At 43.1% G+C, this 26555-nt stretch overlaps 1 protein-coding gene and 1 long non-coding RNA gene across 10 annotated transcripts in view; one reads left to right on the top strand and one right to left on the bottom strand.

Annotated features, from left to right (window-relative positions):
- Window positions 1–26555, bottom strand: part of PRTFDC1 (phosphoribosyl transferase domain containing 1) — a 107895-nt gene that overhangs the window by 73868 nt on the left and 7472 nt on the right. For 5 of the 8 annotated variants that reach the window (XR_014817105.1, XR_014817106.1, XR_014817107.1 and 2 more), the window contains exons 1-2: window positions 18183–18247; window positions 2496–2602 (exon numbers count right to left, since the gene is read on the bottom strand). Coding sequence is in view for 4 of the 8 variants with exons in the window: in XM_084978781.1 (XP_084834907.1) it covers window positions 2496–2602; window positions 18183–18230 (155 nt within the window). In the remaining 4 variants the exon portion in view is untranslated. 8 annotated transcript variants of the gene reach the window in all.
- LOC102166393 (uncharacterized) lies at window positions 18148–26016 on the top strand. 2 transcript variants are annotated; one of them, XR_014818026.1, is made up of 4 exons: window positions 18148–18282; window positions 19305–19498; window positions 21519–21610; window positions 21960–26016. It is a non-coding gene; the product is annotated as an uncharacterized LOC102166393 (long non-coding RNA). The 2 variants fall into 2 exon arrangements; XR_002336360.2 differs by lacking the exon at window positions 18148–18282 and having other exon boundaries at window positions 22091–22218.

Raw genomic sequence — 26555 nt, 5'->3', positions numbered from 1 at the left:
AAAGTAAAAGCCAAAGAAGACTTGAAAAAGGCCGAAAATTTGCATGTGCCTGCCAGCCTCCCCCTGCCACACACAGAGCAGAGGTGGAAGTCCACTTGCTCAAAGTGTTTGGGTACAATCTCTAACCAATCTCAGGCGGAAGATGAAGCTGTTCTGACACAAGTGTGAACCCCAGTAATGAGACTTAAAAAGAAAAATAAACTTCACATCATCAGAGCCTACACAATGTGGGGGAGACAGCTTTCACAGACTGGCAGACAAGAAGAAGAAACAAAGAACAAGGGGCAGTTCCGGTTGTGGCTCAGAGATAATGAACCCAACTAGAATCCATGAGGAGGCAGGTTTGACCCCTGGCCTCGCTCAGCGGGTTAAAGATCTGGTGTGGCTGTGAGCTGTGATGTAGGTGGCAGGCTTGGCTCGGATTCCGAGCTGCGACAGATGTGGTGTGGCCCGGCAGCTGCAGCTCCAATTTGACCCCTGGCCTGGGAACTTCCATGTACCTTGGGTGAGGCCCTAAAAAAAGAAAGAGATGAACAGAGGACAAAGATGCCCACTACACAACAAGTTGATTCAGTTGATTCAGATTTCTTACTCCTTCCCTACTTTGGTGGGGCAAGAATCTGTAATTTTTTTTTTTTTTTTTTGTCTTTTTGCCATTTTCTTGGGCCGCTCCCGCGGCATATGGAGGTTCCCAGGCTAGGGGTCGAATCGGAGCTGTAGCCACCAGCCTACGCCAGAGCCACAGCAATGCGGGATCCAAGCTGCGTCTGCAACCTACACCACAGCTCACGGCAACGCCAGATCATTAACCCACTGAGCAAGGGCAGGGATCGAACCCGCAACCTCATGGTTCCTAGTCGGATTCTTGGATTCGTTAACCACTGCGCCACAATGGGAACTCCAAGAATCTGTATTTTTAATATGAGTTGCCTAAAGGGAGGTTTAGCAATTTGGGAGGTGCCAAATTTCTCACTTTTTTTTCCCTCTGAGGATCAAAACCTGCATTCCATGGAAAGCTACCTGAGGCTGTGAGAAACCCCAAACTAGACATTATTTTAATAATACACAATGGTTTGAGAGAACACGCAATGTGCAAGTCTTATCCAGTGGAAAATCTTAGAATCTGAGTGAGTGAATGACATTTCCTTTTGCTTACAGACAGGCTGATGGAAAGATAATATCCTGGGAATAGTGACCATCCAGGGTTTCTCAAACTTCCTTTGGCTGAGGACCTAGTTCATAAGTTAAATTTTAACTAGAAGAATAGAACAGCTTAAGAAACATAGAGCAGAAGGACAAGGGTTTAAGGAAAAGGGTAGAGCATGGAGCCCAAGGTCTGTTTGCTCCGGCTCCCCACTGCCTCTCCTACCCTGATTTCTGAGTCCGAGACCCATGAAGCTTGCTTTTCATTTAATGTGAAGGCTGAAATACTTCATCTTTGTACAAGAAATCAGAGATCCATGGAAAGGCAACCGTTGGGGCATTAGGCAGCTTTGTTAAAGGGGTAGAACCTATAAATCCTGAAGCTTATGGTGGGATGAATTGCAGGAGGCTCTCTGAAAACCAGGTAACAAAAGAGGGGGACTTAGGGTCTTAGAGCAGAACAGAAAAACGATGGCTTTCAGAAAGCCAATCGGCTAGAAAGGAACCAGTGGTCATCTATGCAGACAGGTCCAAAAGAGCTAGAAATAGTATTCAAGAAATAGTCCTGTGCTACTATTTTTATGCTGCAAATATTTCTATTTCCAAAACATTACCAGTGAAAACAACTGTGCAACTGGCCAACCCAAGAGACATGACTTGCCCGAGATAAATGCAAGTCCCAGGAAAAGCCAGGGCTTCAGGGGTATGGCCTATAAAGGCAGAGATTACCTCTTAACTCTGCTAGTTAAGAGTCTGTGACAAACGAGAGGCAAATGCTTTCCCAACCCCTGTTTTCATCATTTTGTATCGGACATTGTTATTTTGAGGTTTGTTATGTTTTTGTAATTTGGTTTTTTTTTTGTTTTTTTTTTTTTGTCTTTTTACGGCCACACCCACAGCACATGGAGGTTCCCAGGCTAGGAGCTGAATCAGATCTGCACCGCTGGCCCTCGCCACAGCCACAGAAATGCCAGATCCGAGCCACATCTGTGACCTATGCCATAGCTCACAGCAACACTGGATCCTTAACCCACCGAGCAAGGCCAGGATCAAACTTGCATCCTCATGGATGCTAGTCAGATTCGTTTCTGCTGAGTCACAATGGGAACTCTGAAGTTGTTACTTTTAACGCCATACCTTCCATAGGTATAGCCTTCTTATCATTTTCCCCTGAACAAATATCCAAGTCAACAGTTCAATTAAAGCCCAGATTTATTTTATTCCAAATTCTCTGTTCTAGAAAAGTTCTGTCTACTACTACATAAAGGAGCCTCAGAAAGAGGGTCCCCAAGAATACTATCTGATTTTCACCAGAAAGGGCTAGATGAAACTGATGCAGAAAGAGCACTCACCTGTCTACAATGATGCCATGAGGGATGAGGACGTATTCCAAGTCTCCATAATAGTGCTGTGGGTATGTGAACAAATTCAAGTCATACCCTGGCCAGTTGTCCAGAATCTGTAAATCAAATTATTTTGGTTATTTTATTTTTCATTGGACATTTATCTTAAAAAACATGAATAGAGAGGGGGGATCAGATGGTGGAGGAATTAGGTCATGGTGCTCACTTTCTTCCACAAACACAGCACACACACAAAAAACCCATCTACATGTAGAATGATTTGCACAGAACATCTACTGAATACTGGCAGAAAACTCCAAAAAGGGCAAGAAATGCTCCACATAACTGGGTGGAACAAAAGGGGAAAAAGGAGAGAGAAAGAAGATTAAAAATAAAAGGAATCAGAGTTACTAGTTATCTGACTAGTATCTATGCAGGATGCAGGTTCAATCTCTGGCCCTGCTCAATGGGTTAAGGATCTGCTGTTGCCGTGAGCTATGATGTAGGTTGCAGACGTGGCTTTGATCTGGCATTGCTGTGGCTGTGGCGTAGGCCAGTGGCTACAGCTGAGATTTGACTCCTAGCCTGGGAACTTCCATATGCCACAGTGTGGCACTAAAAAGACAAAAAAGAAAAAGAAAAAAAGGAATCAGGATGGGACTAGCACTTCAGAGAGGGAGCTGTAGAAGAGGAAATGAATCTGCACCCTGGGAGGCCAGCTAAAACTGACCGGGGGGATCAGCTGGGACAGAAAGGGAGCCTCAGGGTCTCAGAAAAAAGCACAGCTGCCACTCTGAGGAGGGCAAAGGAGAGAGAGGGATGCACAGATCATTGGTACCGCCATCTGGGACACCATAGACTGAGAGACTTAGGTGGGGGCTGGGCACTGATACTTGGGCTACAGAGGCCAGATGTGGGGAGAAGACTAGGGTTGGCTGTGTGAGGATGGCCTGAGGGGGCCAGAGAGTGGTACACCACAGCCAAGAAAGCACAGGAGGCAACCTGGGCCCACCAGAGAAGCAAGGCACCACTGTTGGGTAGTGCAAGAGGAGGAGGGGTGGGAACGCCATAGGAACTTCTTGCTCTGCACACTCACAGGTGGGGCACCTCTTGCTCAGGCTACGCGGGGCAGGTGCAAACTGCCATAGTCATCTTGGACAAGGCCTGCCACTACTTAGGGTCCTATGAACAGGCACTGCCTGAGACCTCAGTCACCTAAGGGGTCACCGCTGTGGAGGACCCTGCAACAAAGTACATCCTGTTGCCCTCACCATCCCGGGAATGCACTCATCCCACCACTGCTACTGTCAAAGGCTCTGGGCACCACCCCTACCTCCCTGTGGGTCACTGCCACCACTGAGGGCCCTGCAACCAGGAGCAGCCTGCAGGTGCTGCACATGGCCCCCACCTCCCTGGAAGCATGTGCAGGCTATACACCTTCACAACTGTTATCCAGGAGATAATGGCCTGAACATACTGAGGAAAGAGACAGCAAGCATCCAAACCAAAAGCAGCCTTCATGACAAAAATATAGTAAGCCCTCACAAGCTACCCAGGGACACTCCCTCATATAAATAGCTCTCTAAGACTACAGTAGATAATTGTTTTCCCTACACTCACAGAGTAAGAAAACTATAAACAAAATGAGTAAGCACAGGAACCATTCCCAGTTAAAAGAACAGGAGAATTCCCCTGAAGGAGCAACAGTGAAACAGGCCTCTGCAGTCTAACAGACCCCAAGTTCAAAAAGGAGGCAATGAAAATACTGAAGAAATTAAGAACAGATATCATCAGTAACACAGATTACTTTAAAAAGGAACTAGATACTATAAGGAGGAGCCAAGAAAAATTAGAAAATTCATTGGCAGAGACGAAAGCTGAGTTAAAGGCATTGAAGAGCAAAATGAGTAATGCAGAAGAAAAAATAAGTGACTTGGAAGATAGAATAATGGAAATCATGCAGTCAGGACAACAGACAGAAAACCAAATGAAAAAACATGAAAGCAGTATAAGAGATCAAGGGGATAATATAAAGCAGGCCAATCTACACATAATAGGGATTCATTCCAGAAGGAGAAGAAAAAGAAAAGGGGATTGAAAATATATTTAAAGAAATTATGGCTGAAAACTTTCCAAATCTAAAGAAGGAAACAAATATCCAGATACAGGAAGCATAGGGGGCCCCAAACAAGTTGAACCCAACCTGACATACACCAAGACATATTATAATAAAAATGGCAAAAGTTAAAGATAAGGAGAAGATTCTAAAGGCAGCAAGAGAAAAACAAAGAATTAATTATAAGGGAACCCCCATAAGGCTATCAGTTGATTTCTCTACAGAAATGCTACAGGTCAAAAGAGAGTAGCAAGATATATTCAAAGTTCTAAAAGGGGAAAATATGTGACCTAGAATACTGTACCCAGCAAGATTATCATCTAAAATAGAAAGAGATAATTTCTGAGACAAACAAAAACTAAAAGAATACAGCAACACTAAACTCACTCAAAAAGAAATATTGAAAGTTCTCCCCTAAATAGGAAAGAAAGAACATATAGGATGAAGGAAATCATAATTGGAGAGTAATCACTTAAGCCAGTATACAGATCAAAAAGAAAAAAAAAACTATCTGTAAAAGTAATGATAAACACAAGGAATAGCAAAGATAAACATGAAGAGAAAGGGAGTTCCTGTTGTGCCTCAGTGGAAACAAATCTAACTAGTATCCATAAGGATGCAGGTTTGATTCCTGGCCTCACTCAGTGGGTCAGGGATCTGGCATTGCTGTGAGCTATGGTGTGGGTCACAGGCGCAGTTCAGATCCTGCATTGCAGTGGCTGCAGTGTAGGCTGGCAGCTACAGCTCCAATTTGACCCCTAGCCTGGGAACTTCCATGTGCCACGGATGCAGCCCTAAAAAGCAAAAATAAATAAATAAATAAATAAATAAGGATATCAAAATCATAAAATGTCAGGAAGGAAAGTAAGAAAATCTAGACTCTTTTTTTTTTTAAGAATGTGTTTGAGCCAATATGACTATCAGTCTAAATAAGCAGGTATAGAAAGGGGTTAACATACTTAAAAAACAGGGCAACCACAAATCAAAACCAAATAATACATTCACAAAAAACATAAAGAGGACACAAGAATAAAATAAAAGGAAATCATCTAACCCCCCCAAAAAAAGGAAGTAACAAAGGAGAAATATAGAATCAACTGGAAAACAAAATTTAAAATGGCAATAAGTACATATTTGCCAATAATTATCTTAAATGTCAATGGACTGTATACTCCAATCAAAAGACATATAGTAGCAGACTGGATTAAAAAAACAAAACACTATAATATGCTGCCTACAAGAGACCCACCTTCAGGCAAAGGACACATATAAATTCAAAGTGAAGGGAGGAAAAAGATATTTCATGCAAATGGAAATGACAGGAAACTGGCAGTTTCAATACTTATATCAGACGAAATACCAAACCCACCCTAATACCAAAACCAAAGATACTGTCAAAAAAGAAAATGATAGGCCAATATCTTGGATGAATCTACATGCAAAAATTCTCAACAAAAATTTAGCCAACTGAATCCAACAATATATAAAAAAGATCATACACTATGACCAAGTGGGGTTCATCCTAAGTTCACAAGAATGATTCAACATGCATAAATCAATCAATGTGAAACACCATATTAACAAAAAGAAAAGTCAAACCACATGATCATCTCAGTAGATTCAGAAAAAGCATTTGACAAAATCCAGTATCCATTCATGAGAAAAATTATAGAGGGGACATATCTCAGCATAAGAAAAGCCATTTATGACAAACCCACAGCCAACATAACATTCAATGGAAAAAAGCTGAAAGTCTTCCTGCTAAAATCTGGAACAAGACAAGGATGCCTACCCTGACCACTTGTATTCAACAATGGAAGTCCTAGCCACAGCAATCAGACAAACAAAAAGAAATAAAAGGTATCCAAATTGGAAGAGAAGAGGTAAAACTGTCATTATATGCAGCTGATAGAATCCTATATAGAAAACCCTAAGGACTTCACACAAAAACTACCCAAACTGATCAATGAATTCAGCAAAGCAGCAGGATACAAGATTAACATTTAGAAATCAGTTGCATTTCTGTAAACTAACAATGAAATATTAGAAAAGGAATATAAAAAAAATACCTTTTAAAATTGCACCCCAAGGAAGCTCCCATCGTGGCTCAGTGGAAACGAACCTGACTAGCATCTGTGAGGATGCAGGTTCGATCCCTGGCTAGCTCAGTGGGTTAAGGATCTGGCATTGTCGTGAGCTGTGGTATAGGTCACAGATGTGGCTTGGATCTTGCACTGCTGTGCTGTGGCATAGGCCGGCAGCTACAGCATTTGAGCCCTAGCCTGGGAAACTCCATATGCCACAGGAGCAGTACTAAAAAAATAAAATAAAATAAAATAAAATTGCACCCACAAAAATCAAATACCTAGGAATAAACCTGAACAAGGAGGTAAAAGACTTCTTTGCTGAGAACTATAAAACATTAATAAAGGAAATAAAGAGGATTCAAAGAAATGGTAAAATATCACATGCTCCTGGATTGGAAGAATTAATATTGTTAAAATGGCCATACTACCCAAAGCAATCTATAGATTTAATGTGATCCCTATCAAATAAAACATATTATTTTTCACAGAACTAGAATAAATAATTCAAAAATTTATATGGAACCATAAAAGACCCAGAATTGCCAAAGCAATTCTCAGGGTTGGGGGTGGGGAGCAGGAGGCCTAACTCTCCCAGATTTCAGACAATATTACAAAGCTACATTAATCAAGACTGTGTGGTACTGGTACTAAAATGGACCAATGGAACGGAATAGAGAACTCAGAAATAAACCCAGACAGCTATGGTCAATTAATCTTTGACAAAGGAGGAGGTGAGAATATAAAACGGGAAAGAGTCTCTTCAGAAAGTTGTGCTGGCAAAACTGGACAGCTGCATGTAAATCAATGAAACTAGAACACACCCTCACATCATGCACAAAAATAAACTCAAAATGGCTTAAAGACTTAAACAGAAGACATCACACCATAAAACGCCTAGAAGAGTACATAAGGAAAACATAAACCATACAAATGTTTTCTTAGATCAGTCTCCCAAGGCAATAGAAATAAAAACAAAAATAAACAAATGGGTCCAATCAAACTTACCAGCTTTCGCACAGTAAAGGAAACCATAAAGTACTAAAAGAAAACCTAAACCATGGGAGAAAATAATTGTAAATGATGCAACCAACAAGGGCTTAATCTCCAAAATATACAAACAACTCATACAACTCAATACCGAAAAACAAACAACCCAATCAAAAAATGGTCAGAAGACCTAAAGAGACATTTCTCCAAAGGAGACATATGAATGGCCATTAGGTGCATGAAAAAAACTGTCATCATCACTAACTACTAGAGAAATGAAAATCAAAACTACAGTGAGGTACCACCTCACACAGGTCAGAATGGCAATCATTAATAAGTCTAAAATAACAAATGCTGGAAAGGGTGTGGAGAAAAGGGAAACCTCCTACACTGTTGGTGGGAATGTAAATTGGTACAACCACTATGGAAAACAGTACGGAGGTACCTCAGAAAACTAAATATAGAACTACCATATGACCCAGCAATCCCACTCTTAGGCATATATCCAGACAAAACTTTCACTGAAAAAGATACATGTACCACCTATGGGTTCACAGCAGCACTATTCACAATAGCCAAGACATGGAAGCAACCTAAATGTCTATCTACAGAGGAATGGATAAAGAAAAATGTGGTACATGGATACAATGGAATACTACTCAGGCATAAAAACAATGATATGATGCCATTTGTAGCAACATGGATGCAACCAGAGATTCTCATACTAAGTGAAGCATGTCAAAAAGAGAAAGAAAATTACCATATGATATCACTTACATGAAAAATCTAAACAAAATGGCACAAATGAACCTGTCTACAGAACAGAAACAGACCAAACTCAGACATGGAGAACAGACTTGTGTTGCGAAGGGGAAGGGGGAGGGAGTGGGATGGATGGGGAGCTTGGGGTTGGTAGATGCAAACTATTACATTTAGAATGGATAAGCAATGAGGTCCTACTGTGTAGCACAGGGAACTATATCCAGTCTCTTGGGATGGACCATGATGGAAGATAATGTAAGAAAAGGAATGTATATATATATATATGTATGACTGGGTCACTTTTCTGTACAGCAGAAATTGGCACAATATTGTAAATCAACTATACTTTGGTAAAAAAAATAAGAGCATCCTTTGAAAAAAAATAATATTGAAAACAGAGACTAGGTCTGACGATCCCTATGGCAGTAAATTATATTCTATCTACCTATGAGAAGCCCAGTGGAACAAGGTAATTTGTTTTTTGTTTTTCTTTTTACCACAGCACCTGCTTGGGCTAGGGGTCTTAATTGGAGCTGTAGTAGCTGGCCCTCACCACAGCCTCAGCCACATTGGATCCAAGCTGCATTTGCAGCCTATGCTGCAGCTTGTGGCAACACTGGATCTCTACCTCACTAAGCAAGGTCAGGGATAGAACCCAAATCCTCAGACACTACGTCAGTTTCTTAACCCACCAAGATACAACAGGAACTCCAAATATGCTTTTTTTTTTTAATGGCTAGACCCACGGCATATGGAAGTTCCCAGGTCAGGGACAGAATGTGAGCTGCAGCAATGGCAGATCCTTTAACCCACTGCACCAGGCCAGGGATCAAACCTGTGCCTATGCAGCAACCTGAGCCGCAGCAGTTGGATTCTTAACCCACTGGGCCACAGTGGGAACTCCAGGAACAAGGTAATTTGTTTCACATAACTTGATAAAGGATCTACTGAGTGAACAAGGAACTACATTCCTAACTTCTGGCATCACAAGATTAAAGCATTACTTTAATTCTTACAGCTAACCTGACAGTACTGTTTATAAGAATGTACATACATCAATATACAATTTATATCTAATATATTATCATGAGTGTAAGTAACATTATATTTGTAATTACAGGCCCCCCTCGCTTTATTGTGCTTTGCAGATATTTGTTTTTTACAAGTTGAAGGTTTGTGGCAACCTTGTGTTGTCAGATGATGGCTAGCATTTTTAGCAGTGAAGTATTTTTTCATTAGGTATGGACATTGTTTTTTAGACATAATGCGACTGTACACTTAATAGACTACAGTATAGTAAAACATAACATTTATATGCACTGGGAAACCAAAAGAATTGTGACTTGTGTTAATGAAATATTTGCTCTATTTTGGTGGTCTGGAAACTTACCTCCAAGTATCTGTGAGATGTGGCTATATATTAATATAGACAGTATCATCCCACATGGTTATATTATTACATGTACTACTACATTGCTATACACTTCTGCCTGGGGAAGATTTCCTCCTAGAAGGACATGTCTCCTGAGATTAGCATAGACCCAAACTTCTGAGTGGTCTGGTCAACGTAGTAAAGATTTCAAAGGATGTGTGTGCTCTGGTGGGAACTTGTCAGTCCCGTTGGGAACCGACTGTTCCAGAAAACTGGTGTATTCAGAGAGTGGGTAGACTGCTAGCTCGCCTTCCTCTTGCTTAGGACTGGAGGTGCAAGCTTGATGGTTCGACAGTAGAGATGGGGGAGAGAAAACGATGAGGAAGACCGAGTTACTTGTGTTTTCAGAACATCCAGAAAGGCTGCCACACGAAGGTGCTGGGCACTCAAGCCAAACCCTCGCTGAACTACAGGCTCTGGGTTTCTAGTAACTCAGCATGCTCCCATCAGTCTCCTCTTTGAAGCTTTAAGCTTTCAAGGTTTTTCAGAATCCAGATTTGGCCGAAATTTGCAGCCCAGCTCCCAACCCATCCCGCAGTCCTCAGTTCAGTGTCCAGGCAGATCATGATCCTTCTCCCCTGCTCTGGGTTCTGTTTGTTGTCTGCCTTGCACCCGTGGCCCCTCCCTCTCTGTCCCGCTCCCTCTGTATCCCAAGCTCAGCATCTTCCGCAGAAACTCTGGTCAGGCTCTGTTCCTTTCTGGAGTCCCAGCTGGCTGCCCTTGCCCTCTGATCTTGTCTCCCAAACTCCTGATGCCCCTCGGAGCTCTCTGCTCCTTGACAAGACTCCTGTCCCTCCAGCCTCTGGCTCGACCATCTTATCTGTTGCCCGTTGTTTTAAAATCCATTTGTACTTCATTGAATGCCGGGACATCCCCCTGCTTTCCACCCTCCTCCCCACCCAGGATTCAAAACCACCTCTCTGAACGGCAAAGTATGGTCCAGCCCGCATCCACTCCCACTCTCAGGCCAGTTCTGGGCTCTGGAATGCCAGACAAACCAAACTTGTGGTATCTCTGTCTCTCTGCAGATAGAGCCCTTTCCTCTCAGTAAAGGGCAACTCATTTTTCAAGTTGCTCAGACCAAAACCTCAGAATTGTAGTGGACTTCTGTCTTTCACTCCCCTCCCCATGCATCCCATTAGCAAGTCCTATTGTCAACTCCTTCAACATTTAACAAGGACCACCTCTCAGCATCTGTGCTGCTTTGCCCCTTCCACCGCCGCCCCCCCCCCCCACCATCCCTACCACTACCATTTCTCCTGGGACGACTGCTAGAGCTACCAACCTTGCCTCCCTGCTCTCACTTTGGCAGCACCGCCCTACCCTCCGCCCCCACATGGCAGCCGGGATCTCTTTTAAAAACATACATCACATCATGGCAGGCGTCTGCTCAGATTTTTTCAGGCACTTTCCATTTCACCCCCAGTACAATCCAGAGTCCTCACCATGGCCCACAGGCCTGGCCCCTCTGACTGTCCCTGGCCCTGTCTCCCTCCCCCTCTCTGCTTCAGCTACCATTCTCCTTGCTGATTCTTGAATGTCTCAAGCATTCCCCACCTAAGAACTTTGCCCCTGCTCTTTCTTTTGTCTACAGTACTCCTCCCCTGTATGCCCACAGGCTTCCCTTTCACTTCCTTCAAGTCTCCATTCAAATGTCCCCTCCACAGAGAGGCCTTCCTTAATACACATATAAAACAGCACCCCTTCCATCCCATGCATCTCTGTATCCCTTACCCAGCCATGCTTTCCTTCACAGCATGTATTCCCACTGGGTGTGACATACATATGCCTCTCTGTGTTTTCTCTTGTCTCCTCCCACTGGAATATTAGCACTTTCTGATAGTGACTTTGTCTATCTCATTCATTGTTAAAGCCCCAGTGCTCAGAACAGTGATCTGGAACACAGCAGGTGCTCACAAATGTTAAATGAATGAATAAATGACAGTCTCCATCCATGGGCTACCCAACCCTCAGTTTATCTCCTTGTGATAAAGAGCACTGCTGTTCAAAGCTCTAGAGATTCGTCTACCACGGGCTTATGGACAGCCAAGTGCTGTACGGCATGTTTGAAGAGCATCTGCTCTGTCTCTATCAGCAAACTGGCTGTTGAATTTGCAGAGCAACTCTGGCTTCCATCCCCGAGAACTCCTGGGGCTGCTGTCACCATCAACACTACAGTGGCTGCTCAGAGCCTGAACCACCCGCTGAACAGGAGGGGCTTCCAGAAAACCCACAGGCAGGCCATGAGAAAGACCAGACAAGAGGCCCGAGCAGCACCAGATCCCGGGAGATCATCCAAAGGCACAGCACTACCTGGCCCCCCTGCCAGCCCACACACACTGCCCATCCCACCTCCTGGAGCCCTTCCAGTGGTGGTGGCATGAACTAGTGGTCATTCCTTCCACTGTGGAAATCCTTCGGTGCCCCCCACTCTGGCTGAATCTAGCTCACGTTCCAGGGCTCAGCTTTGACACTAACTAGGTTTGATATTAGGAAAATTATGTCTGAGGCTCATTTCCCCCTCCTTTAAATAAGACACACTAAAACCCATGGACAGGGTCGTTCTGAGGGTAAAAAGATGGGACAGATAATGTACTTGGAGTTCCTAACTCATTTCCAGGTATATCATAAATGCCTAATTAAATGATGCTCCCTCTCCCCCAAATGATAAAATGATAAATAAAACAAACCTATAGATACAAACTGGTAATCTGTAATTCAGAGGCAGCATGGAGCAGTGATTCAAGCCCGGAGTGAGTAGCTGTCTAACACACCTGGGGGTGAATTTACTAGCAGTGGGAACTTGGGCGTTTTAACCTCTCTGGCTCTCATCTATAAAATGGAGTCAATGCCTATGTCACAGGGCTATTTTGAGGTTTAAATAAGATAGATAATGGATATAAAATTCTTATATCAGTATCTGGTCTACAATACCCTGCAATACATGACAATCAGTTAGATGTACCGAAACAGCAATAGTTTTCCTACAAATGATATGTTTCAATTAAAGAAGTGCCTCAAACCTATCTGCCAAAGTCTTATTGCCCTAGTTAAAGCTGTAATTTTTTTTTGGACACAGCATGCAGTGGCTTGATGTGAGATCTCAGTTCCCAGACCAGGAACTGAACCTGGGCCACAGCAGTGAAAGCACAAAGTCCTAACCACTAGACCACCAGGAAACAACCAAAGCTGTCAAATTAAAAGGAGAAGAAATGCATTTCTCTAAAACTATTCTAAATGCCAAACTGGCCTAGTTCCAATGAGTGTGAAATAGTGAGTTTTCACTGTAGGGATAAAGGAACCACTGGTTTATCTTTACTAGTGCATGCAAACTGCACTGTAAATGCGTCCTAAACCTGAGGGAACGGAGGGCTAGGAACTGCAGATAATTATGTTATTCATCTGCTTTTTGAAAAATCAAAACAAGAAGTCTTTAAATAGTTTCAGTATCACAGATAATATGCTCTAAGTTTATTCAGAACAATGCTTTCTCTGTTCAAAGATGCAAAACATGGCCAAGCTGGGGAAGTGACACACATTAACCAAGCCATTTTATACCACAGCCAAACCCCAGAACGCCTTCAGACTCTTTTTTCTCATTTGAAGATATACTGAAAAATAATATTTTTTTGCTTAGAATATTTCTTGCCTTATTTTTCAAGTTGTCTCCCCCAGGGAGAAAATAGTTTGGAAACATATCCAAAAAGCTAATCTCTGCTCCTCTCTGCTGCTAAACCCCACACCCAGGGCCCCACCCTCTCTCCTCCAGGCAGTGACCTTGGCGACAGCCAATTTCAGGTTCACATCTACCTGTCTACTGTCAGAAAGGAAGGGGGTCTCGCTCCTCAGCTCTGCCTCTGGGAATCCCAGACAAGAACAGCAACTGTCCCAGCTGGGGTCACTGGTCCAGCACCGGAGCCAGGAGAGAAGGTTCACCTGATGGGTGCCTCTGAGCTACACACTGAGAAGCTGAGTAAGCGCCGTCTCTGCCTAAGGCCCCAAGTTCTGCTTGCAGAGGGTAGCAGGGCTCAATAGACCAAATAACATCCTGTTTCATGTAGGCCTCCTCTCTCTGGTGGTTCAGCACCCAGAGGTGAAACTCAGTCCACCTAGCAAAGTTGGGTGTTAGGTGGATTATGTGATTACTGCCACATTGCCATGCGGGGAGGGGGAGGAACATAACAGAAACACAATCATTTTAGATGCTCTTTTCTCCTTATTCCTACCAAACCTCCAGGTATAGGTATATACTATGGTACTTTTGATAACAGTTCTTAAAAGACGGAACATATCCAATAACCTGATCCCCAAAGACCAGGTGGGTAGAGAAGATCTTTTCTCTCCCAGAGCAGTAACAAAGAAACACCAGCTGGATGGGGGAGGGGGAGTAGGGGGACACTGGTGACCAGTCTACCCTGAGCAAAGCTTCCGATTTCAGAGTCAACATCTCTGAGGTGGCAATCAGCACTTACTCCCATTTATTGTCAATAATCTACCAAGGTCCTACCTCCCCAATTCAACAGAAAGCCATGTGTAGGCAAGAGCCATCTTCAGTGTCTTTCTAATACCTTCTCTTGCACAAACTGTACTTTATGCCGAGTCATCTGGCACTGCGACCCTTGCCATCTTCATCATCAAGTTTCTACCAACGCAGAAATTCTCTTCTCCACCTCATTTCTGGATACTCCAATACACGCTTTGATGATCATTCTAGCTATTCTGTCTTGTGGCAACTTCACCTACCTCAAATGACTTCACCACTATTCCATCTTAGCCACATCCAAATCCGCCACAGTAGCTCCGCCTCCACAATCCTTCTCTGCAAACACAGCTTCCTATGTAGCACAGTGATGGGCAGATGGCTTCAATTCCTGCTTCCGACATTTGCTAATCATGTGACCTTGCGATTATTTATCAGTGCCTCAGTTTTCCTCTGAAAATGGGGATTATGATATCGCTTCTTCAGTCATATGAGGGTTAAATTAATCATACAGGAAAACCACATAGTAAGTACTCAATAAATGCCTGCTATTATTAGCTGCTTCTTTTCCCAATGGTTCTAAGGCTTCCCTTTGATTTTTTTTTTTTTTTTGTCTTTTGTCTTTTTGTTGTTGTTGTTGTTGTTGTTGCTTTTTCTTGGGCCACTCCCGCGGCATATGGAGGTTCCCAGGCTAGGGGTTGAATCGGAGCTGTAGCCACCGGCCTACACCAGAGCCACAGCAACACGGGATCCGAGCCGCGTCTGCAACCTACACCACAGCTCACGGCAACGCCGGATCGTTAACCCACTGAGCAAGGGCAGGGACCGAACCCGCAACCTCATGGTTCCTAGTCGGATTCGTTAACCACTGCGCCACGACAGGAACTCCCCGATTTTTTTTTTTTTTTTTTTGTATTTTTAGGGCCACACCTGAGGCATATGGAGGTTCCCAGGCTAGGGGTCTAATCAGAGCTGTTGCCACTGGCCTATGCCAGAGCCACAGCAATGCCAGATTCGAGCCTCGTCTGCGGCTTTCACCACAGCTCAGGGCAATGCTGGATCCTTAAACCACTGAGCGAGGCCAGGGATCAAACCCGAAACCTCATGGTTCCTAGTTGGATTTGTTTCCACTGTGCCATGACGGGAACTCCCCCTTTGATTTTTTTTTTTTTTTTTTTTTGCAACATCCTTGAGAGCTCTCTACTTTCCCAGTACAAAAATGCTCCTGAGCTTTCCTTTTCCCTTGGGCCCACGATGCCATGGACTTCCACCAGCACCTTGAAGTCATTCTGAATTTGTCTTATTTGCCCATATCAAATTTGATGTCAATCTAATCCTCTCAAGTCCCACTGGAGAGAATGACACTAATACGAGGACTATCTCTACTATACCTTGGTTATTTTCAAATTCAGTGGACCCTCATGCTACCTCCCTGTATCTTTCATCAAATTACTTTGCTTTCCAGAGGACTTCCATTAGTACCAACAAATTGGGCTACTTACTGTTCCATCATTTGCTTTTTAGATTTTAACAATCATCTTTTCCCATTAGTCACATCAATTTACCTCATTCCTTTTTTATTTTTGGCCATTCCTGTGGTGTGTGGATGCTTCCAGGCCAGGTATCAAACCTGCACCACAGCAATGACCCAAGCTGCTGCAGTGACAATGCCAGATCCCTAGCCCGCTGGGCCACAAGGGAACTCCCCTCATCCCTTTTTAAGAGCATCTATTATTAAATAATACTACTATATTTTAACCATGCTACTGATGGAATAGCTGTTTCAAAGATTTGCTACTAATGGCTTTTGTAATTGTCTTTTCCATCCTGATGCTCCTTGCCCTTTCTGCAACCTCTGACCCTCCTGCTAACCTCTTGCCCCTCACCTCCACAAAACTTTGTTCCATAGGTATCTACCACCCTGTCAGCTCTCTTCTACTTTGCTACTCATTCTTAGTCTTCCTATCTGCCTTCTCCCAGACACTCTGCTTCTTACACTGGGGGCTTTCCAGGTTTCTACCCTTAACTATGGTTTTACTTCCTTGCTCCACCCCATGTTCACTGGGCATCGCTCTCTAATGCCAAGCATCAGATATTTTTCTATTTATTGACAATTTCCAAATCTATCCAATCGCCCTCCTGAATTTCAAATAGGAATTTCAAATTGCCTCCTGTGCATCCTGACCGTAGGCTTTACAGGCACTATAGGCTCAGCTTCTCTTAAATTGAACTTAATTTTCCCATTTTATATTTTCATCCCCCTCCAACTCACCCCATCCCTAGGTCTAACCATCCTCTCCATGGCACCTGGAGTGACTTTAAAAAAAAAAAAAAGCATAAACTGGATGCCATGATTTCTTAGAATGTGAAGATTTCTTTGCACTTGATAGGCATTGCCTTGGACAACCCTTCTTCAGAGTCTGCACATGGCTACCTACTGCTTAGCTAGCATCTCTTGTCATCCAGAGAGGCCACTCCCACCCTCTGACCTAAGCAGCATCCCCGGCCCTCCTGCGATCACACTTCATCTCATTGATCTCTTTTCTTTTCATTGCACACATCACCATCCGAAAGCATCTTCTTTATTTACTTTCACACTGCTTGTCTGCCTTCCCCTCTAAAATGTAAGCTTCAGGAACACAAGGCTATGTCTTGTTTCCCCTGAGCCTAGAACACTACCTGTACCCCAGCAGGACAGTCAACATTAGTGGGATGCTTATATAAATGAATGCCTTCTCCTTTAGGAGGGTAAGGTCCGGCTATGAAATTAATACTGGGCAACATAGTACAACCTGAACAGGGCGGTTAGAGTGAGGGCTTTCCAAATCCAAACTTCCTACTCTTCTAGTCCTGTCCCAGCCACAGATTATCTGTTCATCACAGGCTGATCTCAAAACAAAGACTCTTCACGTAGCAAGTTAGCCCCACCCACCACTCCTCACCGCCGGTTCACTTTAAACCTGACACATTAAAACCACCACCTTCCACTGAAACCATTCTCTTCCGAGCAGAAGCCGGCGGGCCACAGGGCGAGCCGTGACTGGAATCCAGGACACTGAGAGATGGCTGCCCACCGGGTGATGAGTGACTACGAGCAGTTCCCAGGGATAAAGAGCCTCTGGTCTGGGACCCCAGCATCCTACATCCTCTCACCCGCCACACTTTTAGACACCCTACAATCATCCTCTCCAGCTGGCCCCACAGGCCCAGCGTGCTGTGCTTTCCTTTTGCAGAAACTGGCGCTTGCTCCAGGGGCGCTAGCGTGTCCCGACCGAGCTCGAGCTCGTGCAGAGGACCCACAGAAAGGAGTCTGAGCCCAGGTTTCAAAGCTCAAACTCCGTCCACTAGAGCTACTTTATTTCCTAGCTGCCCTAGAGAATCCTCAGTATCCTTTCTGGAAACAAAACGTGAAGCCTACACTGGAAGAGTCAGGGAGGAGTACAATAGGAAGGAGTCCCACAAGAGCGGCCCGCGGGGGTCTTCACAGACCTGCCCGGCCCCCAGAGGTGACTCCTGTGGCCAGCAGGAGGGGGACCCGGCACCACACAGGCTTAATGCTGGCGGATTCCTGGCGGAGGCGGAGAGAACACTGACAACACGGGGTGAAGGGATGTTAAATGTGGGGTCAGATTGGGCTCGGGGGTGGGGGTGGGGGTGGGTTGGAGGATGGAAGCGATCCCGCCGGAGGGAAGAACAAAGCCGTGGCCGCCCTCTCCCGAATGCATTTCTGGCGTTTAATCGAAAAGGCGGGGGGAGGGGGGTGCCAGGAAGGGAGGGGAGGGGAAGGCGCGGGGAGCGCGCGACTCGGCCCGAAATCGGAGTTTGCATTTACCACCACGCCTCGCCCGTAGTCTGGCGCCTCCTCACTGCTCCCGGCCATGTTTCTCCGGGGAAAGCGGGAAGGAAAGAAGGCGCGGGAAGAAGCCTGGAGGGTGACGGGCCGGGAGGGGGAGGGGTGGGATGTGGCCGCCCCGCCCCGCCTCGGTACCGCGGGCGGGAAAGCCACGGCGCGCGGACGACCCCACGCCTGGCGCGGCTCCAGCGCCTCGGCCGGCGCCGCCAACTCGGGCCGGTTCTCGAACGCGGGGCGGGGATGCGGGGCCCGGGGCGGGGGCGCAGCTGCCGAGCGGCGCGCGCTCCACCTGAGCGCTGGCCCCGGGCGCCCGCGCGTCTCCCCTGCGGCCACCGCCCGCCTGCGTGCTCCGCATCCCGCCTTCTGTCCCGCGCCCCGCGGGGACTCGGGAGACCCAGGCTGCCCGCGGCTGGGCTTTTACAGAAACAGAAAGGGCGCCCAGGTCCCCTGCCTCCCTAAGTCTGTCGTCCCAGCTTTCAGGCTAACGAGGTCCTTGGATCCTTCCTGCTGACTTGTAGGCGCTCTTTATCCCAAGTCCATCCACGAAAGAGTCTGCGGTATGGGATATTCTCCAAGTACGGCTGTGGGCGAAACTAGGATGTGTTCTTTAAGTCCTCGAACTGCCCAGCCAGGGGTTTGAAAGAGCCGTGCGGTGGCCCATCCCTGAACCACGCCCGCGGTTACAGGATTAGGACTTGGAAATAGGGGCTTTCCTTTACCGCTTTCAGGGCGAAAAAAAGATTTTTTACTCATTATCTACTTTACCACTTTTGTAAGAACAAACGGTCAAATTTTGATTTTCTCAGGCTGCAGTTTAGAGCTGCCGATTAAAAAGCCTCCCTTGAATCTTTTGTTAATTCAACCCTGATCCCAGCCTTCCCCCGACTGAGGGTCCCGGTTCTTTGTCCATTCCTCAAGGGCCCTACTTTCCCTTTATATGTATTCATCGCCTGGTTTCTGCAAGCTCGCCTCATCCTTTGCAGCTCTGCTCTGGTGGGAAGCCCCGAGCTGAGGGCGGGTCTCCGACTCGGACCTCTATTTTGTTCATCTGTGGGTTCTGGCACAAGGCAGGGAGTGGAATGCTGATTTGCTTGATTCCAGGGGGAAATGGTTATCAATCAGTTAATGTCGCCCTGGGTTGCAAAAACCAGACGTGGCTGTGCTCAGCCCTGTTTGTCGTTACCCTGTCGGAAGTGACAGCACGGGAAAGGCGGGCAGCTCCTTGGATCGCTGAAACTAGGCGCTGTGCTTGCAGATTGGCTCCCATAAACCGAGTGAAAGTGTTTCTTGCACAGGTAAACGTTTTCTCTCAGTAACTGTCAGATGTCCTTGTCTGGGGTAATTTCTATAGTCTCACTCATCTCTTTTCTCACAGGTGAGGGGCCATCTGCTATTTTCATTGCTAAAGACTGAGCCCAGGAAGCATCTTCACAACCTGAGTTCCAGGAACTGAAAACTGATGATCAAACTTTAGGGTTCAGAAGACTCTTGGGTAGCCAGCCACTTCCCTACTCCGCACATTCTGGGGGAGAAGCTGTGTGTTCAGACTCAGAAGTCTGTGCTGCTAAGGCACCCAAGAGAATGAGGCAGAGGTTGCCAACCATGCCTTAAAGATGCAAATTCACATTTACCCATAAGAGGCTCAGAGTGTACACTGGGTCTTAAGGAACACAAAAGTTACAAATGTCAAAGTTACAGGTGTAGTTGCTCTATAGAAGTCAAAAAGCAACAACGGTGGGAACTGTGGGAAATGATAGATACATCTTCTTTCCTTAGACTGTTAATATAATGTAAAACCAATAGGTTCACAATGAATAAAAACGCACTTACTTGAATGACAACAGGAACCTTATGAATGCACAGTCAAGAACATCCTATAGAGATCCATATAGGGCATCCTATAAAGCAAACAATGATGCACAAATCATTTAAGTTTAATTCATTTTATCTTTTTATATATTCATAGCATTTTGTGTGATCTAATTATCCTTCTGTAATTTGGACAGCATTAATGTAATACAGTATATATTTGATGTCACAAATAGCATTTGCAAGAACCAATACCCAAGAATAACAACTCATGTGTCCAGGCTTCACTCTCAATCTTGCGTATGAGGACTTAAAGGCAAAAATTGTTTTTAAATCTGAAATTTCTGTTACATGTCTAGTGCAGTGGCTTTAGTCTAGGATTTGGATTTTTCTAGTAATAATCTATATGACTTTAGCCAGTGAGGCTAAGCCAATTACATCAATTAAGATGCCATTAATATTAATGGCAAGTTTGAAAGTTAAGGCCTGGAAAGAGCAATTAAAAGATGGACAGACCATCATCGCGTTAAGGTTGAACTGTTTAAAAACAAACTCCCCATGATCTATAGAAATCTATTTTGTTCCTGATGATTAAAATTCTCTCAGCAACCAAAAAAAAGGGGGCCTCAATTTTCTCATCAATAAGAGGGACAGTACAGTTCTGCTCTACTGCATATAAAGATGAGATTAAGATGAGAAAACATGCAAGAGAATACTTTGAAAAATGCTATAAAACCGTAAGGTGTTATTAATTTGAGATGCTGTGACAATATATGACCAAATGTTTGTAAAGTTATCTTATGGGAAAATGACAGGATAATTGCCTTTTTAAGATAGGTTTAGGGTGACCAATCAGGGACAGTTATAATCTAGGGATAAGGTGGGACTGGTATGAGAATGGAATCAGTAAAAAGATAAAATTATTCACATAGTGGAATCTCCCATTAAAAAGGATATGTTAGCTCAGATTTTGCCTTTTTGATACGCCATTGAGGATAAAGACATATATCTTTACAAAGTTAATAACCAGTAAATAATGCTTGTATTTTCTATCATTCTCTTGATCTCCTTTTAGTTGGAGTTTCCCACAGTTTAAATTCTGAAATTATCTAGTGTCACTACCATGGTGAAAACACAAACATTTATGTCTAGACTTTGGTCCTGAAAGTATATACTAACCTTTTGACAGTTTGGTAGAACTTTTGCCAATATTAATCTGTTACTGAAGGAGTGATTCAATCTATATATTGAGTTATTCAGAGCCAGTCATTCCACCGAGTGACTGATTGGCAATCCAGCAGGGCATTTTTTTTTTTTTTTTTTTTGAGTCCTGAAACATGAAGATAAACAAAAAAATGCTCAGCCTGGGAATTATGTTGAAATATATAAACATGTGAAACTCGGTGACTCAGATTGTTAGTCACACAGTCACTGGTTAGAGTCTGGATGAAATCCATTGTGAACAAACGCCAGTAATAATGATGATGATATTTTGATTTTTCTTAGTGCTGAACAAAACCCTTTGCAAATGTTACAAGTACAAGAAAAGAAAGAAAGAAAGAAAGAAAGAGGCAAGATACTTTCATTCCGATTTCAGGGTAAGTAAGAATCCCACTATTTTTGAGGCATTTTTTTCCCCTCTATATAAATACAGGAAAAAGTATAGTTGCAAATAATTACAACACAAAACAACTTAAGCAAAAGCCTAATCAGTATTCGGTTAGCATAATAAGCCCTCTTTCCTGGCCTCTTGTGTGAAGCAGACTGGATCCAATGTGTTACTCTTACAGTAAAAGAAACAATGGCTCCATAGCAAATCCTACAAAGAAACCCAGGAGCTACATTTGGAATTATGTTTTGCACTATTACACTTTCCTTGGTAATTAACCTTCTGCTGAAGAACACAAGGAGGGTAAATTTAAGTCTTTTCTTTTGCAATAATGTCAGGCATGAGGAATATCATCGACAGTATGTGTTGGGCTGCTGGAGAGATATCCCCCAACTATCTCCCCATCTGACCGGAACAGGAATTGGAGAGCTTCAGAGTAAAGGAATAATGTGTCCATGTGTTCCTCCAGATCTCAGAGTCCTGGCAGCCGACCTCAAGTCTCTTGGCCACCATAAAGCAGTCATTGAGAGGACACAGCTGCAGGAAGTAGAGGCTAAGGACTAAATAAATCCACAGGGCTGGAGGCACAAGTCATGTATGTGACCCTAACACAATACCTTGTGGTTGTGAATGAATGGATTAGCATCTCAGGGTGCTGTGACAGCTTATGCAAAATTAATTGGTGCCTCAGCCAGTGTTGAGTTTCTAATGGAAAGATGCCCACTTCAGACATACACAAATACACCAAGGAGACCTCCTTAGTTGATGAAATTTCTGCTGGTATTGTAGGAAGACTAAGGACCAAATGGAATGGGAACTGAGCTGTTTACTCTCTTGGCTCTCTTGGCTGAACATGGGTTCTCTTCAGATCAGAGTGATGTACAACATCCACCGGCCATATCCCAGGACCTGATCCAGTTCTTGCCAGGTTCTGGGTTGTATTTTAGAGTTGAGGTGGGAGTATACAGGATTTGTTTTCCTGTGTCTGTCTTATTTCATCAGGCATACTGTTCTTCAGATGCATCCATGTTGTCATAAAAAGGAGGATTTCCTTCTCTTTTATGGCTGAATAATATACCACTATATACGAAATAAAAAATATATACAATAGAATATATTGTGTATAATATATAAGGGAATACATAATATAAATAATGGATAATATATGATATTGCATTGTATATATTACATTTCATTAGATATAGATATAGGTATTTCATATTTTGATAAAGATTGCATTGAATCTATAGGTTGCCTTGGGTAGTTTGAACATTTTAACGATATTAATTCTTCCAATTCATGAACTAGTGATATCTTTCCATTTATTTATGTCTTCTTCAATTTCTTTCATCAATGTCTTATAGTTTTTAGTGTTCACATATTTTTTTCACCTCACTGGTTAAATTTGTTCCTAAATATTTTATTCTTTTTGGTGTTATTTTATGGGATTGTTTTCTTCATTTCTTTTTCAGATAGTCCAATGTTACTGCATGGAAACATAATTGATTTCTGTATGTCGATTTTGTATCCTGCAACTTCACTGAATTTATTAGCTCTAACAATCTCTTGGTGGTTTTTAGCATTTCCTGTGTATAATATCATGCCATCTACAAAGAGAGACAGTTTTTCTTTCTGAGTTAGGCTGTTATTTCTCTGTCTTACCTACTCTGGCTAAGATGTTCAGCAGTATGTTGAATAGAAGTGGTGAGAGTGGGAACATTTTTCTTGATCTTGGAGGATAAGCTTTCAGGTTTTTACCACTGAGTATGATGTTACTAGTTGTGGGCTTTGTCATATACGGCCTCTATGCATGTTGAGGCACATTCCTTCCATACTTAATTTGTTGAGAGTTTTTTATCAGGAAAGGAGGGTGAACTTTGTCAAATACTTTTTCTCCACCTATTGAGATGATCACATGTTTTTTTTCCTTTATCCTGCAAATGGAGTATATCATATTTGACTTGTGTATATTGAACCATCTTTGCATCTCAGGCATAAACTCACTTGATTATGATGTATGATCCTTTTAATATGCTGTTGCATTTGGTTTGCTAGTGTTTTGCTGAGGATTTTTGATTCTATCTTCATCAGATATACTGGTTTTTAAATTTTTTTGGTACTGTCCTTATTTAGCTTTGGTATGAGGGTAATGCTGGCCTCATAACAAGAGTCTGGAAGTATTTCCATCTCTTTAATTTTTTAGAAGAGTCTGGAAAGGATTGACATTAACTCTTCAGCAAAAGTTTGGTAGAATTTACTACCATGAAATGGTGAAACCATCAGGTTGTGGGCTTTTCTTTGTTGGGAGAATTTTTGATTACTGCTTCAACTCCTTACTCATTATTGGATGGTTCAGATTTTCTATTTCTTCATGATTCAATCTTGATAGATATATGTTTCCAGGAATTTATCCATTTCTTCTAAGTTGTCTAATTTGTTGCATATAACTGTTCATAGTAGGCGCCTATGGTCCTTTATACTTTTGTGGTATCAGTTATAATGTCTGCTCTTTCATTTATAATTGCATTTCTATTTTATTACAAAATTATTTTATTTATATTAATTTATTCTTTTTTATTGGTTTGTCTAGGTAAAAGTTTGCTAATTTTGTTAATCTTTTCAAAAAACTAACTCATAGTTTTATAGCTCTGTTCTACTGTTTTTCTGGTGTTTCTTTTTTTTTTTTTTGGGGGGTGCACCTGTGGCATGCAGAAAGAAGTTCCTGGGCTACTGATTGAACCTTCACAACAGCAATTACAACACTGGATCCTTAATTGCTAGGTCACCAGGGAACTCCTTCTGGTCTCTTATTTATTTATGTTCTTCCTTGCAATTTCCTTCCTTGTGCTACCTTAAGGCTGTTTGTTCTTTTTGTTGTTGTTGTTCCTGTAAGTGTAAAGTTAGGTTGTTTATTTGAGATCTTTCTTTTTTCTTAATGTAGACATTTATCATTGAAAAATTTCCTCTTAGAACTGATTTTACTGCATCTCATTAGCTTTGGTATGTTTTATTTTCCGTTTTCATTTGTCTCAAGATACTTTTTGACTCCTTCTTTGATCCATTGGTTGTTCAGGGGTGTGTTGTTTAGTGGGATTGCCTCCAGGATTGCAATAAAACAAGACTGGAACTGAGTCATGTGGCAACTGCTGGGTCCGCAGTGGTGTTTGTGATTTTGCCAAGCCTTTTTTACCATGAGCTTAGGTGGGCATGGATCCTGTTTGGTCTCTAAGTAGATGACTCTAGAACCTTGGTCAGTAGGGCTGGTGCTGGGACAAGAGTCCACTTCAGGGTCTGTACTGGGTCTGCAGAGAGCTGGCCTGCTGTCATGTACAGATACAGGGGTGTCTTCTACCAGGTTTCTGGGAGAGATCCTGCTGGATAACTGGTCAGATCCCTGAGCATGCAGGATTACTCTGGACCATGGCTTAGAGTGGCTGGAACTGAGATAAAAGACTGCTGTATGGTCCACAGCTGGAATTGAAGTCTGCAGGCCTGCTTCCAGGAGCATGGATGGGTATGCCTCCTGCTAGGTTCCTGGGTGAGTCCAGCTGCCCCTGGACCATGGCTAAGCAGGATGGGAGGCATGTCCCCAGTGGCAGGCCCCCTGACTGGTTTGATTACAGATCCGGAAGCAGCCAGGATCAAACCAGTCAGGGGGCCTGCCACTGGGGACATGAAGGACCACGTCTCCTACAAGGTCCTTGGGTGGGCAAGACCTCTGCCATCAGACCAAGGTTGATGGGCCTCTCTCCAGGGTCCCTGACAGACATGTCCCCCTTTGGGTCTCTGAGCAGGATCATTCCTGGCTGAGAGGGACTGGAGCTGGCTCACAAGTCACTTCAGGGTCTACAGCTGGGACTGAGGTTCGTGGGCCAGGTCTCCTCCTGTGTCCCTTGATGGATAATGCTGTTGGCTGGCCCAAACAAGTCCATAGGGAGAAGAGGCTCTTTCTGGGCATAGTTGGGACCACAGTCAGTGGCCTGCTACCTGGGTGTGGGCCTGCCTTCTTAAAATGGCCCTCCTTGGTCTTGGGCTCTACCAGGGTTTCACAACCTCCTACCTGAATCTAAAGTTCCCACCAAGGCACTTTGTCTGAGGATAATTACCAAATTTTTGTTGCTGTGGCAGATACAGGTGGGGGACCTCTCCTTCAGCCATCTTAATGGCCTATAACTTTAAAAAAATTAAAATGTGTTCTTAAATTTTAAAATTAGTATAAATTTAAAATTATTTAAATTGGAAAACATAGAAAAATAGAAGTACAGTATAAAGGCATTTTAAACATCGTTGGTCTTCTCCAGTTTTGTAGTTCTGGAAAGTTTATCTTACACAGTGGTGACTAAATGGCTAGTTATAATATCCTGCTTTTATACTTCACACTCTAAATAAAATAAATGTATAACACAAATGTTTTTCCATAGTATAATAAACTCCTTATAAATATCACTTGAAATGGCAATGCCATCATTTACTTAACCATTCCTCAATATTTTTAATTACTTCCAAATTTTGTAGAAAATTTTATTTTTATAAAATATATAACTGTTTGTAATAAAAATTATAGGTATTTTAACTATTTCTGTAGGATAAATTCTCTAGAAATGGAATTTCTAAGTTATAGGGTGTAAATATTTTAAGGCTTTTGATATATAGTTCTAAATTTAGCTTGCAATATTAATGTCTTTCTTCAATGGAAAATTATAGTAAATTTCATGGATTTTTAACTGAACATGGATAAAATTTTACTGCAAAAACACTTTGAGGTTTGAGGGAAGGGTATTAGCTAACATATGTTAAAAGCTGAGTAATTGGAACTAATAAGAAAAGTCAGTTTGAATTTGTGACTAATTCTTAACTATAGACTACTTTAAGACAATGTGCTTTTATTGTTGTAGTCCATAAAATAATATCTAGACTAATGAAAAGTTTATGGT

Source organism: Sus scrofa, chromosome 10 (genome assembly GCF_054392235.1).
Source record: "Sus scrofa isolate SSC_HxYL_T2T_F1_AM1 chromosome 10, Sscrofa_HxYL_maternal_Yorkshire_Landrace_v2.0, whole genome shotgun sequence".
NCBI lineage: Eukaryota > Metazoa > Chordata > Mammalia > Artiodactyla > Suidae > Sus > Sus scrofa.
This window is presented reverse-complemented; position numbering and strand designations above follow the sequence as displayed.